Raw genomic sequence first — 20,861 nt, 5'->3', positions numbered from 1 at the left:
TTAAAAAATTGCAATAGCCAATATTTTCTAACTCCGTATTGTAAAAATCCACTTCATATTTCAATTACATTTCTGGCACCCCAAAACTTCTTTCTGGAAGGACATGATTTCCAAATTTGTGGCTTCTGTTGTAAAGGATCAATCGTCTACTCAAGTCAAAGCAAGCAGCATCAATAACCCCATCCCTTCCTTTCATTCAACTGCGAACATGTGCGTATGTTGTGTTGTAGAATGTCTCAAAGGGATAGAGGGACATCATTGACTATTAAAAAACTAAACTTGATTAATTTCGTGAAAGAATTCAGTGATGCTTTTTCGACTGATGGATTGATCTTGTTTTGCCAAGTCTGTAAAACGTCTGTGAACTGCATGAAAAAGTATGTTCAGCAGGATGTACAAACTGTGAAATGGAAATCTGCTCTTAGAGCATGATTTAAAGATTTTTTTTATTTCGTAGCAAGTTTTTAGTGCTTTTTGCCTACTTACTTTGAATATTTTTAGTGCCAAACATCTGGTCTCTACGTGTAACCACTATTGTACATATTTCATCAATTTCTGCAGAAAAAAATAATTGATGAGGATAAAATGTAGTCTTCATTTCCACTAATTGGTTTAAGCCAGTGGTTCCCATAGTGTGCACCATGGCACCCTGGCTGACTTACTGGCACTGGGAAATGTACCAATATTTTTACTGAAATGACACTTATTCCAAATATGTGCTTATTTAGTACTTTTTACATGTAAAATGCTTCTGAATATGTAATACAAAGGCTGTCGCAGAGAAGGTGAGACTAATTCTTGTATAGGAAAACAGCAACCTCCATTGGCTAGCAAATGTACTAGGGTGAATATTTGGTTCATTAGCTGCCGATTGAGACCAAAATGAGCGCAATAGGTCAAAAAGTCATGACTGCGTAGCAGTTAAAAGACAAGCATGTACAGTCATGGAAAAAAGTTCTTCCCCATAAGGCTTTAATAGGAGCAAGTAATGCAGGAGGGTAGGTAACACATATTGCACCCTTCGATGATCGGGTGATTTTGCCTGTCTTAACACCGAGAAATGTGTTCCACGCGAAGGTCAACATGACAGGAAAGCAAAGAGGGTCAAGTGACTATTGGTTACGTGGAGTGTTGTGCTTCTCCACGTCCCCAGTTCTTGATCCACATTGCAGAAAAAGTAGAGCTGCATGCAATATATGAAAATAGGTTGTTTTCAACTACACGCTTAATTATGATTTTCCCAATTGTAAATCTATCAGACGTGTCTCCCGATTTAGTCGGGACAGTCTTTTACTTTGAATTCCTGTTTGTCATAGGCGTAACTTGAAGGGAGCAGAAAGGGCATTTGGAACCCCCCCCCCAAAATCAGGTTTCTTAAAGCTGCTAAAACAGGAATTAAATACTATGATTTGACGCGTCCAAAAAAGTATTATATTGAAAGATTTTTCCCAAATACGTAGATAGAAATTTAATACTTTGAAAGTGTCTCAGATTTGTTTATTGTCACAACTTAGTGTGGCACAGGTCTACTACAAAAGTGGAATTTCGTAACAGAAATATGAACCCACTCCTTTTATTTCGTAGCCGATTTCATCTTGAAACTGAAATTAAGAATATTAGTTAATAATGTCATTGGTAAACAATAAAAAAATGTGTTAGACCCAATTCTTTAATACCTTATCATAATCTTTATCGCAAGTTGAAATTTTGTTGTAAGTCCACTGTATGCAAAAAAAAAAAAAGGTAAAGTTCTCACCTGTGCTTGGCGCTACGCTATGAAGGGGTATAGGGGGTGTGGGGGTAACGCCCCACACTTTCTTGATTCGTTCGTGAGTGGGGGTGATGTGATCAGCATCACGCCCCTGACCGCCTTTACCACCAGGGTTTCCCCCAGGTACCCATGTCATTCGACGCTGGGTGGGCGCTGGGGCCGCTTCCAACGTTAGAAAAGTTCCCGGGCTTGAACCGGCCGGGAATAGAACCCGGGACCTATAGCATGGTAGTCAGACGCGTTACCGACTGAGTCACCGGCACAGATAGACTAATCTGAAGTGCATACAGTTTAAAGTGGGATCCGAACCACTATGTGCGATCACCTGGTATCGTACCCCAGACCCCTTGATTACAAGGCCTTACCACTACGCCATCAGTGAGGCGCACACAATCTTTGTATTTTGACCTTTTTAAACCTATATGTATCATATAAGAGGTTGTTTAACGTTGCTATGCCTCTATGGATTATACCCTTAGCCAGTATTCGAGCACATAGCATCAGGTTTCATAGAATATAAGCTTCTCTTCCATGTTTATGGTTTCCTGTCTGCAGTAGAAAAACTGGCTTTCTTTCAATAGTCTTCCAATGGTTGCATATCATATCACTCAAATTTGATTCATTCGTTTCGAACACAATCCCCGATGGCGCAGTGGGATCGTGGGCGCCTTATAATTAAGGGATCCCGGGTTCGATACTCGGTGGAGGAACATAGTGGTTCGGATCCCCCTTTAAATTATAGGTCCATTCACGATTAGCCTAACAGGACATAAAGTGGACTTAAGACACCAAATCAAGCAACTAACACAATCCCGTTATTGTCCAGATTATCGAATCCATAACCTTCGTCGCGAATAACATAAGCAGGAAGACAACGTGAAATCACCGAACAGAAACAGAACCTAAAACCTACATCGGATAGATTGGATTAAGTCGACGATACAGCACGGGTTCTGAAATGAAAAAGAATACGAAAGTTGAAGGACCTCTATACGCACCCACTTTTCCTCCACTCAATGGGGAAGATATCCTTCTAGCTGAGAAGCCTTTACGTAGGAGTGCCCTGAGGGAACTTCAAGGCCACTACGATAAAGTGCAATGACGGGACCAAAACATACGACAGATAGCTGTGTTCCTCCTTATTTCGTACGCCATTGATAACTGGAACACGTGACCTCGTCTTTGGTAGAGCAGAAGCGTGCTTGCTTGCCACCACCCTTTAGTCCAGTGACCTTCGCCCGTAGTCAGCAAGAGTGAATGACTCACCATATACTTGTCTGTGAGGCTACACAAGAATAGATATTTCGTTAGTGGCTGTAAGTATTGTTTCATCTGCAGTTATATCAGTTACCATTTCAATAGTTTCCTTCCTAATGGTTACTTTAGTGATAAACATGTAAATTAGTTCTCGAGAGTGAACGTTTTATCTATTTGAACGGGGGATTTTTATACAGCCTGCATGTATTATTTTTTCCTGAAACAAGAAGAAATTCGAAGACGCAAAAAGAGTTTTATAAGAGTAGTTAACAAAAGGAAAAAAGAAGAAGAAATCGAAAATGTAAATGATGAAATAAATTATGGTAGAGATCGAGTGAATAACATTTTGTCATGGGGCCTCCTCGATGGCGTAGTGATAACGTCGTCGCCTTGTAATCAGTGGATCCCGGGTTTGATACACGGTGGATGCACATAGTGGTTAGTATCCCACTTTAAACTGAAGGTCGAGTCCAGATTAGCATATCTGTGCACCAAACCAAAACTAAGAAAGAAATTGTCACAGTGTAAGAAAATTTCATGTTCAACCACATACGAAACACAAGGGAATAATATATTGCAGTTTGGAGTTCACATCTGTAGCATCTAACCAGCACAATTATGAATCGCAACATATCGTATCAGATCCATTTTTATTATACATGTATGATAATATAAGAGAAGTAGAGGAAAGAGAAAACCAAGCGAAACACGGACGCCTTCTCCAGAATTTCAAATCTCGTTACATAAGGTTCTGGGTTGGAGTCCCGAACAGGCATGACTTTCTTGTTCTTGCCCTTTTATCTGCTTCATTTCATCATAATTCATCGTTATGGTTTACCTGCAGGGGAAGAATACTGGCAATAATTGCCAATACAAAGCCAATGACAAACAGAACAACTCGATTACGGAGGTGCCAAGAAGAAACGAGACTTGACAGTTTCTCCGTCTCTCGGTTTGTCGAATTGAAAATTGCTCTCCCGTTCTCGGTCTCGATTAGTTAAATATAGAAATCGCAAATGTATGTGAATGAATATACATGTATTTTATATATTCCGGTTTTGTAGGAGATTTCGTGAGAGATGAAATAAGTACTCTTCCATCGTATTTATTTTTATAATTTTTATTCCCTGTTCGATGATCGCGACGATAAGGACGAGTGACCATTACATGAAATTGATGACGAAATAGTCAAACACCCCCGACAAGGACGGTACTCAAACCCGGGAACTTTGGCGACGATATCGAATGTCAATCACTTAATGAGCTTGACCACCGAGCCTGCTTAATGTTGTTTCTGTCAGGTAATTCGTAATAATATCCCACATTCACTATCATTTGCTTCATAATTTATCTTATTGTTGTGATTAACCTGAATTCAAAGAATTAGTTGAAAGGCAAAAATGCAAGATTGAATGTCTCTGATGTTACTTCGTGCCGAATAATATGACGTGGTATTATGATATGAATTTATTAATCATATAATATGCCTATTCATTCCATTGATTGATCCCAATTGAGCACACAAAATATGCTATAATGTCCACTCCATGGAGGAGTGGCTAGCACAGCGCGCTACGATGCCATGGGTCCCTGGTTAGAATCTCGACTTGGGCGTGGGTGTCCTTGGTAAGTGTCCCTTCATCAATTTCATCATAGCATCACTCATCTTCATCGTCGCTATTTGCCAAAAGTGAAAGAATAGCAAATCTAAATAACAAACATCCAATCAAATCGAACATCTCTACCGATTTAATTCTATACGGTACCGAATTCCCACTTTATTACTGCATCTTAAGTCATTTTACAGCATCTCAATTGTTTTCCGATTCGAAAACATTTGGAATGTTGTTTTGTGCAGTTGATTGTGCATTGTTTCGTTGTTTGGATTGTTTAATTAACGTCGCATTAATTAGTTTTAGACCAATCGTGACGGGGGAAGCAAGAGCACAAAGAAAGCAAAAAAGACAAGGAAGAGACCACGGCTTTCTTTAAAGATAGCATCCCGTGAATACAACTCAAGTGACTGCAGAATATTATGAATAAAATTTATTTCGCTTTTTCCTTTTATTTCTGTTTCAGTTATTTTACTTCGCTTTTCTTCTACCACTCACGTTACTCGTGTAGGTGAGGAAGAATTATAAACTCGTGAAATGGACGATGGTACAAAAAAATATATGCCTCTCCCACGGTTCGAAACTGTCAGTACAAAATATTGTCTTATTTTTAAAATTTACGGGCAAATATGGTTTGTCACGTAGTAATTTTCGCTTATCTCTTTCTCAAGGGGTTCCATTGCCTCTCTGATGTCGTAGTGGTAACGTCTTCGCCATGTAATGAAAGGCTTCCGAATTCAATACCAAATAGAGAGGCATTTGGTTCGGATCCCATTTTAATCTGTAGGTCCAGTGCATGAACTGGACTTAAACAATTAACGTGTGGCATGTGGTCTGTGATGAGAACCATCATTTCAGCGAACCTCTTGACAATGACTCTAATATCACTTGAAAGAATAGTATTTCTTTACGAGTAGGTCTTGTCAAGAAACCAGTTCCTGAAATTTTCTTCTGGAGGCATCGTAGCACCCAGCTGTTTGTTGTGGCTGGGGCACGAGTCATGTGACTCATGCTATCAAAGCTCAATCCTTCCCGAGAACTCAGAATCACCAGGCAAACTTAAGCGAATATTTTGTTATTTGGGTTGCATAAACAACAGGCTTTAAGACGTTACGAAATTCTACGTCCCGTGGCCCAGGTATTTTTTTCTAAGACTGTACATGGACCCCTCCAAGAATCATTAAAATGAAACAGAAAATTACAAACCACAAAATTTTTATTCCGAATCAGCCATATCGAGTAGCCGTACATCTTTTTCAAAATAGGCACCATTGACAGCTAAGCAAGCGTCCATACTCTTCTTCCATTTTGTGAATGTCTTTGAAAATTCGTCATCAGGTAGTGAACTGAAGAAAACTTGCGCTGCGGTGATCACTTCTTTGTTCGTCATGAAATGACAACCACATAAAGTGGCCTTTAAAAGTGGAAATAGCCAAAAGTCTCAGGGTGCAAGGTCCGGGATATATGCTGGATGCAGGAAAATTTCTATTTTTCTCTTTGTCGCGTAATCCTGAAAAGCCCACGCGGTATGCGGGCGTGCGTTATCGTGGTGCAATCTGAAGGAGTTCTTCAAATGCGGCCTCTTTTTTGCTACGTGCTGGCGCAGTGTCTCAATGACTCCTTGGTAATACTGTGGCTCTACTCAGTCTGTCTTGATCAGCATATGCCTGTTGAAACATTGCATATGTTTGCGCAGCACTTTTCCCTAAACGCCAACAAAATTTTATGGCATGTCATTGTTCATCTTGAATACTCATCGCGAAAAGCAATGTTATACACAAAAACCTGGAGGGGTAAACGAAACAAGTTCCACGTAAATCAACACAGCTGCTCACTAACGTGGTTTCAAAACATGTGACAACTTGCAACGGAAACAGAATGAGTCATCCTACACAACGCGACTAGTGCCGAAACCATAGGCAGTGTTGCCAAGCCAGGAAAAAATCTGTCTCACCTTCTCTGCAACAGCCTTTGTATATGTTTATTTTTAAAATTAAGGCAAGCAACCTAATCACACTAATTGAGTGCTATGTTTGATAGGCCTACATTCTGACTTGGATGCCACAGAAAAAATCTTGAAACACAAAGGGTGCCATGAAATAATAAAGTTGGTTTAAGCCATTGCTTCAAATGATATTCTACTAAAAAGAGTAAAGTGAAGCATTTGTGACACGCCTTAGTGGCTCATTTATCCTATTCTTATGTATAATGGATATTGTGAAATATATTTAATTTCTATTAACTTTCAGCTTGTACCACAGAAAGAACAATATGTACAAATCAAAGTTCACAAAATGAACATAATTTATTATTTATTGCAATGATATCAGAATTAAAATTCACTTACACTAAACTTTCTTCGGAACATTAGCTATAATAGGTTTTGGCCGTGTTTTGAACAGCAACTTTTTTTTTACAATAGCCTTCACAATATATTCTGTCTCTGTGCCTTTGTCGTATGTTGAGGTTTCTTCAGCATTAGGCTCCATGTGGTCTTCTCCTGCAGGATTATAGCCAATCACTTTCTTTTCTAGAATAGCAAATGGCTTGTCTAGTGTTATCATCTTTCCATACAGAATGTGGTGGCCAATTATCAATATTGGTATATCCTGCAACATAATAATAATTATCGTTATGCATTTGTAGCTGTATCATAATTTTAAAGTATTTCTGACCTTTTAATTTTTTTGCTTAACATTTAAGTACCAATTAAAAACTCTTTTCCACAATTGGTATCCTTTGTAAATATACAGCGGAACCCTGATTTTACGTTCCTCGTAACATTTTCCCACGTACATTTAATATTCATGGTCCCAATAGAGCAAAATGATATAAAATTTTCCCGCATTTTAAGTTTTTTCAGCTTGGTCCCCTGAAAAAAACGTAAAATCGAGTTTCTGCTGTATAAGCTTACATCTAAATTAATGTCTGCACAGGAATTTATTCTTGTATTTTATAGCTGACCTTGGCGGTGGAGTGCTATGATGTAAGGGGTCCCAGGTTTGAATACTGGTGTGGGTGTTCTTTGTGAGTGTCCCAACATATCATCAATGTATTTAACAAAGAGTGGAAGGAAAGCAACACTGAATAACAAAAATCGAAACTTTTGAAGGAAAATATAGGATGAGGCAGTCAAATGGGAAGATTTAAAAAATTCACAAAAAATGGAGAGCAAATATTAGTTAATTTTTGAACATGAATGTACAGTACATGAGTTGAAATTACAAGTGTACCTGAAAAATGTTCATTTTTTAATATGGTATCAGTAAGATGGAGTCCTAGGTGTTGCACACGTTGTCGGAGCCTCAGAGTAAATCCACCCACGACGCTTCGTAGCATCTCCAACGGAATGTTGTGGATCTGTTGCCGAATTTGCTCCTTCAAGTCATCCCTGGTTCTTGGGAGGGTTGTCCTTGAATACTTTGGATTTGAGGTAACCCCAAAGGAAAAAGTCAGGAGCCAACAAATCAGGTGAACGGGCAGGCCACGAGATATCACCGAATGTACTGATGAGACGATCACGAAATGCGAGTCTATAGACACTGGCAGTATAGCTAGTTGCACCATCTTGCTGGAAGAGTGTTTCTTCATCTGGGTCATAGTCATCGAGGACAGGCAGGAAAAAGGTTACCAATATGTCAGCATAACATCATGGGCGGATTTACTCTGAGATTCCGACAATGTGTGCAAAACCAAGGACGCCATCTTACCGACACCATATTAAAAAAAAAAAAAAAAACATTTTTCAGGTACACTAGCAATTTCAACTCGTGTACAGTACATTCATGTTCAAAAATTAACTAACTATCTCTATTTTTTGTGATTTTTTTAAATCTTCCCATTTGACTGCCTCACCCTATATATGATTTCTTAAGTTGTTGATTACATAAAATTCAAGATGTCTAAATAGTATTACTGACCCTAACTAAATTTTTGTAATAGAAAAAAATATATTTTATGCCACAAATCATTATTATTGACCACACATAGAAGTTTGGTAGGAAAATATGGCTGGTAATGGTGTAATAATTAACCTAAATAATAGAAAAAAGATTCACATTTCTTCAATTTATAATATCCTGCCAAATATACCATAGTGACCATACATATAACTAATGTTTGAAAATATACATTTACAAATGACATTTGAAGGGTCAGGGGGAAAAAATATGAATGTCGATTTTTCGACCATTTTGAGATCGCAGCGCCATCTGATAGTTCCAGAAGCTGTACTATAAGAATGAGAACGGCCTTGGTTGGGAAACGATGAGAAGTGCCTGAAAAACGCATTATTATTTTGGCATATATTAACGTACTTATGGAAAGATATACTTTGTTTTTCATTTCCTGGCAAATCGTCTCGAATGAACATTCATCGTTTTTCCCCCTGGCCCTTCATTTATTCCGAATGCAATTTTCCTCAACTCAATTGTTTCATACCTTTTTTGTATAATGGAGATCACCAATAAATTTCCCCAATAATGACTCCTCGTGTCGTGATTCCAAATCTCCTTGCAACTCGATAATTGCCCAATCTGCTGGTGAGTCATCCTCTGCACTGGAAAAAAGAGAGAAAAACTAAATTTTATTGGAATTTATGGAATTATTTTTTACCTACAACCAGTTAGATATTTTGGATTGTAGAAGAAGTTTTTTAAAATTACATTTTGCATTTTTAAAAAGAAATTCATGTTTTTGTTTTCTCATTTAGGCTATGAGGAACAGTTTCTACATCCAGCGAGTTGCGAGAACCCAAAACTGATCCTCCCCTATCAACCTTTCCTTGTGGTGACCTGGGGAAAGAAGTCTGTGCGTCGGATGATTGTATGGGGGGAGAAAACTTAGCATTACGTTTATAATATTATTTAACTTGTTGTCTTGGGAGTATCAAATTTCTGATGGCATAGAAAAACATATGAACGGAAAAAGAACGTGCTCAATATTTCATTTGTGGTTGGAAAAGTCAAAATGTCCATTTCATTAGACTTAACTAAAAGTTGAAGTTGCCTTTCCATAAGAAATATATGGGATCCTGTACATACTTATTCATCACATTTTTCACAGATCGTATCTGCCTTAATCAACTTTAAAAACCACTTCCAACATGGGGAGGAATTCATGCTCTCTCTTGAATCTCTCAGCAGTTCATATTTCGACATTACTGACATAAATGCCCACCTTGTGCAAAACTGTCCCCCGAAGTCCGAAATAAGATATTTACGTAAATATGTTGGATTTCATGTTTTATCTTTATTCCTTTTGGCAAGTGGAAACCAGAAATACAAGGTGTCTAAAAAGTCCTCATCACTGTATATGTTCAATATGACCTCTGTTGAGTTCCACGCAGGTCTGTATGTGAAATTGCAGGTTGTTGAGCGCAAAGGGAACATAATCTGGAACTACGACATGGCAATCGTCATTGATCCTTGTGTGAATGTGAGCCAGATCGTGAATCTTCATGCTGTTCACCTGGGATTTCAGATACATTGAGGATGCAAAGTCCAATGGATTTAAATCCGGTGAGTGTGGAGCCCACTGAGCAATCCAGTGTTCAGGAAGCATGGTAAGTCTAAAAAAAAAACACTGTCAACCCATGTTATTAGGTTTACTGCCGGTAAACCAACATTTTTCATGTATGTAAAAATTGCTGGAAAATTTGAAGTTGTCAAGACTTCTATTATTGTTTTACTTTTGTTATATCGAATTAATATATACATAACAAATATGTAGATTAAATAAGATTTATTATGGTAAACCAGGTCAAATGTTCAGAATGTGCCAGCCACACTGCTGTCAATTTTACTATTTGGCCTATGATGCAGAACTTTTCAGATATACTCTAGATAGGTTTTGTGTATTCTACCATCATCTGAAAAAATCTCTAGAAACAATTTGTTATTCTTGTTAAAATGTAAGATGATCAACTAATTCAAGTAAAGAAAACAAGTTTATTCACAATAGTAACAACTTTACAAGATTAAATTTTTAAGGGTACAGGTGTAAAATATGGTAAGTGACATTTTGATCATTTCTGAGTTCATTAAGAAAGAAAAGTTATTAGAAGCTACAACGTACATAAATTGTTTTTGTGTTGTGTTTACCAATTCACTAAGTCCAAAGAAAATTGTATGACAGCAATTTCACTCAATAATTGAAGGGGTGGAACATGACCAAAATATCACTTACCATGTTTTACACCTGAGCCCTTCAATTCAATCCTTTTAGTTTATGGGTGAGATGTTGCAGATTTTCCCATTACGTAAAAAGTGCAAATTAGTCAATCCTATATCTGGTTCTTTTAGGCATCAGCCAATACTATACTGAATGCAACTCCAACTGGCAGCTGGGAAACCGCGATCAGTTGAATTTTCTTCGACTGAAATCGAGAATTTTGGAGTCGAAAGGTACCGAACGTTGTTCCGAGATGAAACAAATGAGTGTTGGGTACAAATGTACTGTAAAGCGAGAAAAAGTCTTCTCGGGCAACGATATTGTCAGCACCAGGAATCAGCGGGGGTACAACTGCACACGTGGTCCTACATGAGGGAGTTTCACACGCAAATAGAGTTGGTGTTTAAAGTCCACTTTATGCACAGTAAGGCTAATTGGGTCTGGATCTACGGTTTAAACTGGGATCCGAACCACTGTGCCTCCAGCGGGTATCAAATCCAGGACCCCTTGATTACAAGGCGACGATGCTACCCCTGTGCCATCGGGGAGGCCACATGCAAATAGACAACTGGCAAAAACAGAAGTATGCTTGGCAATGTTGCTTCGGGAAAGCAATGTGTTATGTTCAGTATAAGCAAAGGAAAAACTGCATGTGGACATTGAGTTTGGATTCTCATCTGAATGTACCATTTCAACCAATCTCCAGTCAAAAAAGATTTATGGATAGTGCAACAGGCAAATGGGCCTATTTTCATGATTATGCAACTCTGTCTCAATGCACCTATATGAAACTATACATCTGCAAATGGGTGATCAAGTTGCATGCAGAATGTGGAAGATGCCTGAAACTTGGAAAATATGTGGTAATTAATGTTTGAAACTTGTAGAACACGAATCTGTCGGCAAAGTTGCACAAAGCAGTATCTGTAGTAAAATTTAATACTAGAAAGAAGGAGCATTTGGTGTACATGTTATCTGCTGGAAGTGTGTTTTTCACTTTAAAAAATGTTATAGGTCTATACGTGTAATGAAGGAAAAACTGCAGAAAGATGGCTATCAAATCTAACTTATGTAAACACTGCTCAAAAATGTTTCATGCATATAAAGAAGATGGTCGTTGAGAAATACTAAGATACCGAACCTCCTTGTACTCTTTTCCGAAGTGATACCAAATTGTTGTTCCAAAAGACTGAAGGTAACGGTTCTCCTAGCAGAAAGGCTAATTATCGTAAATTTTGGAAATCATTGTCACACGAAATTTCAACCTTCCTTGAAGTAATGAGCACTGTTTGCATTAGAAAAAAAGTTATGTTGAAAAAACTACTTAAAAATTACCTTAGCAAGCATGCAAACTTTTCATGAACAAGGTATTCTCTATTGACAAGCGACAGTAGCCCCGTCCAGTTGGCTGCACTTTTTAACACTCGGTGCAGTGCAGGTGTATCCAATGTCAAGGGTGGTGGAAGGAAATTATGTTCAACCAACTAGACGGAAAGCGGTGTTAGAGTTCAGAAGATTCAACAAATGCCTGTCTGCTGCTTTAAACGGTAATTTGATTAGTTAGCACGCACCACGTGACCATACACCGGTTTGGAAGATAGTGCAGACACCAATTACACTACTCTACTCCAAATCAATGAACTAGACGACTTGGTGTTGCACCGTGCAACCAACTAGACGGGGCTAGTATCGTAGACTAGTGGGAACGAATGTAGAAGGAAATCGGAACCTTAGTAGAATATCATTTAGAGACTGTATTTTAATGCTGAGAGAACCAAACCTGACCTGCCTAACCTAACCATGAAAGCATATATTGAACAAAATCTTAAGTAAGTAATCGCTAAAACTCCACAGTATGTGTTAACAGACGTAAATCGAAATCGATTCATGTAAAAATTGCATTCGTAGCATGATGAAATGGCAACAATAAAAAAAAGAAACTTGGGCCGATAGGGCCATACAGTAGTTAAAAGTCCAAATCTTTTAAAGCATTTTACAATGTCTCAGACAGTTTCTAGGCTCGTCCGCCCATGATTTCAAACGAATTAGTTTTAAGTTATAACGGAACAGAAATAAAGTGAATGTAACCAATTGACATTTAAGAGATCGTAATCCAATACAACATTAAATGTAAATGTTAATAATTATAAATTCTTAATTTGAGAAAAATCATCCACTAAACCACAAAGAATGCTTACATTTTGATTATAATTTGCATTGTTCATAATTCTACTGCCTCTCAGAATTTACTCCAAAATTTTAAGTTATATTGCTAATAATCTCTGAATCTAAAAACTACTCCATCCTTTTCGCGCGTCAACAAAAACAAAAGCGACAGTCAATTTTTCAGAAATAAGAAAAGCGGAAACTGTATTCTCCTAATTGACCCGCGCCACAATCGTCAATTCGTGGGTTCAGAAGCAAATGTTTTAGAGGAACGCTGAAATCAAACGCTTAAACTGAGCATCATCACATAAAAACAATCCTAATTTATTAATATATAATATACACGAGCGAGAAAATGATATATTACACTTTGTTGTGTTGTACGCTATGGGACTAATTGTAAAATCCTTGCTTTTCTACTTCCGTTTCAATATGGCGCTCGGCGCTGTCGTCTAGAATAGTGATGGGAAAAGTCGTTCCTTTTGCGGATTCGATTTCTTTCGTTCCGCTCACCTAAAGGAATCGATTCCTCCAACTCGTTCCTTCGTTCCTTTCGTTCCACTGCAAGTCGGTCCGACTCCGGCCGTCTCGTTCCAGTTCCACCATGATTTCGTTCACTCGTTCCTTTTCGGAATCATGATTCCTGGAATCATTTCCTCTCGTTCCGAGGAACGAGGCTCATGTTTCGTTCCTCCTTGCCAGGAGAGGAGGTGGGGGAAATTGAAAATAATGTAGGATGGAGTTTTGTGGACCTGGTAATATGTGTGTGTGTTAATTACACGCGGCTAAAGGGTGGGCCCATTCAATGTTATTTTGCAGCGTTTTACACTTCGTGGGTGCACTGCTAAACAATGTGAAATTACAAGTAATTACTTTACTTTGAAAGGAGAAAATTATCATCATGCATTTTTTCCCATTTATTACTGATATTAGCTATAACAAATAGTAATCACACTAAAAGCGATGGAAATAAAGCTAAGAAAAATATGCCATATGGTAAAACAAAATATTTAAAAAAGGCCGATTGCGTGTAATTGATTCGACGTAAATATATCAATACCGGGTTTTTAGAAATATACATTTCTTTTATGTCGACAACAGGAATGGTTCATAACTGATATTTTCTTTTTACCTTGTATATATTCTTGATAAAGGTTGTGTAATGGGAGGGAAAGGGGGAGAAAAATGAACCTTCGAATGTAATTAATAAATTAAATTGTCATGGATGCCAAATGATTACTGCGCTCTTCTCTCAATGTAAATGTATTTTTATAAACTTCAAATATATAGTTACGTCCCTTTCTTTTTAGAATTCGATGTTCTTACGATTCAGATTTCAGCGAACATTTGATTTTACGAAGTGCAGGTGTATCTCTAACACACCCGCATCCTTGCCTCTCTCCAGGCTGTTTGGTCTAGTGATGGGTCGTTCGTGAACGAGTCGTTCAAAAGTAACGACTCTCTCTTGTGAGCGGTGAACGACTCGTTCACCAGAATTGAACGACACGTTCAAAGAGTCGTATGTGTGCCACGACTCCTCCGCCCGCCAAGCAACTATTATTCCATTATTCCCTCTCCTTTCCACGAATTTTGCGAGGAAGGCGCATGCGCAAGTGTATACTCGCCTGGCGGCCGGAATTTTTTAAAGAAAGCAAGTCGATTCTGCGGGCAGCAAATGGGGACTGGAGAGGAGAGGGAGGGTCCTCTCTGTTCCTTTTCCCGTAAAGCTGGCTGAAACGTGCCGTGTACGATGAGAGGGGAAGGAGCATGCTCGCGAGTCGACTCTTTCCTTCGTTCAAAGAGTCGTGGCACACCTTAGCGACTCTTTGAACGAAGGAAAGAGTCGACTCGCGAGCTCGCGACTCGCGAGTGTTGTTTGCAGAGAGAGAGCGCGCAACCTCAGCCCATGACGGGCAGCGAAGAACAGCCAACAAATTTGTCCTGTAGTTTCAAGTTCGGCCAAACCATTAGCGCTAAAATTACAAGAAATTAAATGTTAGTAAAAAATATTAGGGGAGTCTTGTAAAAATTTTGAGAAGGTGTTAGGCACAGACCTCTTGATTACAATATTCCGATTAGCCTTTATGTGCAGATAGGATAGTCGGGACTGGACCTACAGTTTAAAGGAGGATCCGAACCTCCACTTTGTATTGAACACGGTACCCCTTGATTACCGGCGACGTTATCACTACGCCATCGGGGAGACCCGATTAGCCTATTGGAGCATAAAAGTGGACTTTAAACATTGTCTGACAAAATCGTTTTCATATGACGTGAAATATTTCATTAACATTAACGTGTAAATATTTTACTAATGAAAACAGCATTAAAGAATAAATATAGAAGTTTAATCATAAATCTCATCGTACATGATACTGCAAAAAAGCTTTTATTGAATGACTGCAGAATTAGGAACAACTACGTAAGATGGACATGGGTCATGTTCACGAGTGATATAAACAGCTGTTGGCCATCTGCGGTGAGCCTACGCGTTAAGGTGTTTTACTAGTAGAAAGCAACAATAAAAAAAAATACATACGTTTAATTTGGCCCGCTTTATAGAAATTCGATCATACATTATGATATTGGCAGAAACTTATATTGAATGACTGTAGAACAACAAAAAGCTATGGATATGGGATGGACATGGATAATGTTCAAGAGCGATATATATTTCTTAAACACAGCTGTTAGCCATCCGCGGAGAGCGAGCGGGTGGATCCTACTTTAAACTGTAGATCCAGTCTGCTGGCGAGACTGCCGCCGCCGCGCCTTGTGTAAGAGAGCTCGCGACTCGCGAGCGAACGATGAGTGAGCAGAAGAGTCGCTAAGGCGAGCGAGTCGTTAAGGTGCTCCACGACTCTTCGTGCCGTCTCGAGAGTCGTGAACGATGAGTGAGCAGAAGAGTCGCTAAGGCGAGCGAGTCGTTAAGGTGCTTAATGACTCTTCGTGCCGTCTCGAGAGTCGTGAACGAATGATGGGGAAAGAGTCGTGGGACTGTGCTGTGACTCTTCGTGCTGTTTCAAGAGTCGTGAACGAGCGATGATGTGTCGCAGCGCAGATCTGGAGTGCATTTTGTTGACTCGCTTTCTCACATTTGTTGCGATATTAAAACCAGTGATCGAATGAAAAAAAGGAAGAATATGTAAATGCACGTTATTACTAATAAAAGGTTGATATAATTATATAGCATTTCTGTGTATGCTATCGTACTGCATAATTTGCATTATCCGCAGCATGAAATGTAAACTGAAACAAGATACAAATATAGAAAATCTCACTCATGAGGCAGAGTAATGAAAACAAGTATGTGCAATAAATTTTGTTTGTGTGTGTGTGTGTTTACTGTTTACACATATATGTATATCCATACACATACAGAATCGTATTTGTATTTTTCTTATTTTATGCCGCTTTTCTTCAAATTTTAAGTAATCGCGACGATGAGGATGATGCGTGATGATACAGATGAAGGGACACTCGTAAAGAATATCCTTGGCCAGACCGGGACTAGAACCCGGGAACTTCTGTGGCAAGATCAAATGTCGATTACTTCAGAATCTTGGCCATCTAGTCGGCTACACGCACACACATATACACAAAAATGCAATACAATTTATTAATCTTGAAGGACGTACGTTGTGTTCGTTTACTTAAATACAATCATCTGCTTCAACACCTCCTACCCCCTTCCCCCTCTTCAGGCATGTGTTTCGAGAAAAAGAAGCTTGGCGACTCTTTTGAACGACTCATTTGAACGACTCTTCTCAGTGAGCGAGCGCTCATGAGTCGACTCGCACAAATGAACGGCTTGAACCCATCACTAGTTTGGTCGGAACGAAACCTCGGAACGATTCGTTCCGACTCCAAATTCTCGTTCCGATTCCAAAAACTCGTACCAAGGCTCACTGACTAGTCCTTCAAACGTACAGTCACCCTATTGGGGAGCTTGGAGCGAGTTAAAAACTGTAGTAACGCCCTCCATACGCTGGTCAAGTCGTCTGCTGGGCCCGCGCATGGGTGCGGCCATATTGGCAATAAACAACCGGTTGCTACGGTCGTTGCTAAGGTCGGTAACATGGCGTTGGCCATAGAACGTTGCTGAGGTTTTGGAAAGATGAGCCGAAAACAATGAAGGAGGGAGGGTTAGCATGTAAGGAGAACCACTTTCGTGGTTTCAGATGCATAAGACAAGAAGGCGTCGTCGAAGGAAGGGTGCAAGCAAGCATGAAGGAAAGAATATGATGTTAAGCAAAGCGATACTTTGATGTCGCACGTGTTGTGACTAGCACTTTTTCGAAAATTTTGCAGTGGTTTTCTTAATAATAGCTTTGTGTATGTGCGAAGAGATGTTTGTTTCCTTTCTTTATATTTACGTGAACCAGATTAAATATTTTACATAACCAATGTAGCCTCTATTCCTTTGTTGCGAGCCTATTACGAGGACAAAAGGGTTGAACACAACATGTGCCGTTTCCTCTGTCCATCATTATCTTGTTATTATTCCAACTTATCACTTTATCATGTTCTTTTATGCAAACATATTAGAATGAAAACGATTTGTTGTAGTTAATAATGGGCTCCCAAGCTGAAAACACCTTCAGGTCGATCAGTAGGCTCCAGGCGCCAGGCATTTATCCAGTAGCGTAACTAACATGCTCTGCGCCCCCCCCCCCCCCCGCGCTACTTTCATTTCTTTGCCCATACTCGTTTAAAAATATACAAATATATTTCTTTTCTAAAATATTAATTCACGCCAACATTTATATTAGGTATATAAAAACATGAAAATGCATACATGTAATTTGAATCAATGTAAAAACTGATACGAAAGGTTAAGACAACAGAGAAACTGTAAAAAATTATATATTATAATTATATATGAAAACAGACTGTTATTACAAAAATTACGATATTGTCAAATGATCATTAGCAGTCCTCTGCATTTTTTCATGGAAGCAAATTCTTGTTCTCACTCCTGACATTGTGCTTCTCAAACAATTTTTGATGAATTTTAGCTTTGAAAATCATTTCGACGAGGAAGATTTTTTTCTTAACTTCTCTTTTCCGTTTGGCAAAAATTGTAAGTAGGGCGAAAATCAGCGTTGCCAGCATGTCGCCTAGTCTACCCTTCGGCTACGCAAACCTTCAGCTAATGAAGTTTTGTTTTTCTAATCTGGTAATCCACTTTCTGCTTGTGATTAACATTTTCTGTTTGCAGTTGTAGAGGCATAAAATATAATATGTTCGGTTGAAAATATATTTTAACGCCGAAAGTAAACCTTATATGAACTATAGGTCTTTCTTAGTTTATCATCCTTACTGCGCCCCGAAGCTCGTGTGCCCCCCTCCCCCGCACCCGTGGTTGCAGGGGTGTTATTTACGCCACTGCATTTATCACATGTTCAATCTTTCGTTCAATAGTCCTTAATGCACACAGCGATATGCATAACTCGGAAAAGGGGTGAATTTCCAAGAAGCTGGAAGATAAGCTTCTAGGGGAGAGATTTCTTTCGTATTGCTGTCAGTTTGCCATTGTCAGTTGTGTTGTGTTCCTGTGATAGAATAACTTAATTGTTTTAACGTTATTTTATTTATCTCAATTCCTCATAATCTACAAATTTAATTCCAATTTAAACTGTAGGTCCAGTCCCGATTAGCCTTACTGTGCATAAAGTGGACTTAAAACACCAATCAATAATAATAATAATAATAATAATAGTAATAATAATAATATACCATTGTTATCTTCATATGCATTTGTTATTGTTGATATTAGTAGTAGTAGTCGTCCCTATTCATTTGTGGTTGCTGTTCCGGCTATTGACTGAACTTTACACACTCCCAATATTACTACTACTACTATTAAAATATGTCAATGGTCTGAATACCCCTACAAGAATGCATTGTAGTTTTTGAATACCCATTAGTGCAAAGGCACGAAATATGTCTAATGTGCACAATGATTTTAATCATACGCATAGCAATAAGACATATCTGACCACAGACAAAAAGCCATGCGACTTACCCGTCAACAAGCCGGTGTAGCTGAAACCGAAGAAATCGTAAGTTGCCGGTCACTTTCATGGAAAGTGCCTGCTTTTGTTCTTCCATTTCTTCTTTAACTTGTCACCTGTAAGCAACCTGTATTTTATGTACGTATTCTTCTGAATCTAATCTTTACAATGGTGTAAGATACATATTACCATTTTCGTTGAAAAACCCTGTCACTAAGAACAAAAGGTATCCCTTGCGGTCCGTTTCCAATACTAACTGCATGGGGAAAGTACGGACAGCGCGTTGTATATTGCCAGGTATACCGTTGCTATAGCGACAGCGCCGGAAGTGACGTTCACTAGACCAGCGTATTATATTTGGCTTCTTGGTTGGTTCCTTCTGACCTCAATAGCGGGTGAAGGAGGGAGAGGAGTTTAACCGCGATGAACCCAGCAGGAAACTTTCCTAAAAACGGGAAATTTTGGAGCCAAGGAAGGGAAAAGGGTGAAACGTCTAAAATGTGCAAGAAACTGTGGAATGAGGGCCGTTTTTTCAATGTTCAGTTAAGGTTCATGTTAGCACGTAACTGGAAGTTAGTGAAAATTTCTGTTTTTCAATGTACAGTTAGCTCGTAACTTGAACTCTGGTGGCGATTATCTTTACTGGTGCTTCTTCTTGCAGTTACCAGCCTAACTGGAAGTTACGAGGCAACATGGATGCCTCGTGCAGCTATCGAAATTCCACACTCGCAACTTCACTGTCAGATTAAACAAGATACGATTCATAAAACTTTTAAATTGGTACAGAAAAAAACTTGTTTTGTTTGGCAGAGCTTACCAACGTCCATGCAAATATGGAAATTAAGCAGCGTAGTTGCTAGAATTCGCTTGGTAAGGTTGTGTTAGAGAATTTGTGGCCAGGATATCCGGTCTACTAGCCGCGACAATCCCCAATCGGTAATCGGTAATTTGGTGTAGTGGTTAGCGGCACCACCTTTCGGAGCTTGTTGTGTTTTGTAATACGAGTTCGAGTCCTGGTCAAGGGTACTTTTTTTTTCTTGTCAATTATTTATTACGTGTGTTGCATTTAATTCACGCTTTATTGTTGAATGATTTTCTCGGATAAATATTAGAGTAAATTTTAAAATTATTTCTACTCGTACCTTCATATTTTTAGAAGTTTAGAAAGCATGCTTACTATTAACACCATTTTTTTTTCGCTCGGCCTGTCGCGCTATGGGTTATTTATGCATAGAGAGGTACAAAGCATGCAGTCAAATGTACAATATTTACATATTAATAATAATAATAGTGTTTATATCAACAAACCGTTATTATTAATGTCTCGACTTTCGAGTTCTTCACACTTCTTCTACAAGAAAGTATCTGCGCTTGCGCCTCATAACATCATTTCCCCCACGTGGATTGGCCTTTATTAGAAGAAAACCAAATTTGTAGTGCTGTCATTCGTTAATTTATTTCGTAAGCATACAAAATGGATGCGCAGCCATTGTTCCTATCGTTTCACAATGCAATAACGTGCTTTCGGTCCTCCTCCGTAGCCGAGCGGGTTAAGGCGTTCACTCGTCTTGAGATCGTTCGCTGCGGGACGGCGTAGGTTCGAATCCGGCTCTGGTCGGAATTTATTCGGCCTACGTATAGGGCCGGTGGCAACCCACCATCGTGAGGAAATTGGGGAGCTCCGAGTGAGTGAGCGTAATCCGGTCACGGAGACCTACTATAACGGCTGGGGATACGTCGGGCCGACCCCCCGACTATTCCAATACTGGTTGAAGATCTCCACGCTTAGAGGTGACGAAGGAAAGCGTGGGAGGGAGACCGGCAGTCGGTAGGTAAGCCTAGGCCCTTCATGGGCTGTTGCGCAAC

General features: G+C 39.1%; 1 protein-coding gene across 1 annotated transcript; it reads right to left on the bottom strand.

Moving 5' to 3' along the window:
• Window positions 1–6,943: 6,943 nt before the first annotated feature.
• LOC146004647 (chromosome transmission fidelity protein 8 homolog) lies at window positions 6,944–13,126 on the bottom strand. The gene is made up of 3 exons (XM_083143556.1): window positions 13,011–13,126; window positions 9,082–9,199; window positions 6,944–7,250 (listed from the first exon to the last, which is right to left on the bottom strand). The coding sequence occupies exons 1-3, from the start codon at window positions 13,028–13,030 to the stop codon at window positions 6,990–6,992; spliced, it is 399 nt and encodes a 132-aa protein (XP_082999682.1). The 5' UTR covers window positions 13,031–13,126; the 3' UTR covers window positions 6,944–6,989.
• Window positions 13,127–20,861: the final 7,735 nt, after the last annotated feature.

Source organism: Lepisma saccharinum, chromosome 22, assembly GCF_977018435.1.
Source record: "Lepisma saccharinum chromosome 22, izLepSacc3.1, whole genome shotgun sequence".
Classification (NCBI taxonomy): Eukaryota; Metazoa; Arthropoda; class Insecta; order Zygentoma; family Lepismatidae; genus Lepisma; species Lepisma saccharinum.
Note: the sequence above shows the minus strand (reverse complement) of the source record. Positions and strands in the feature narration are given on the sequence as shown.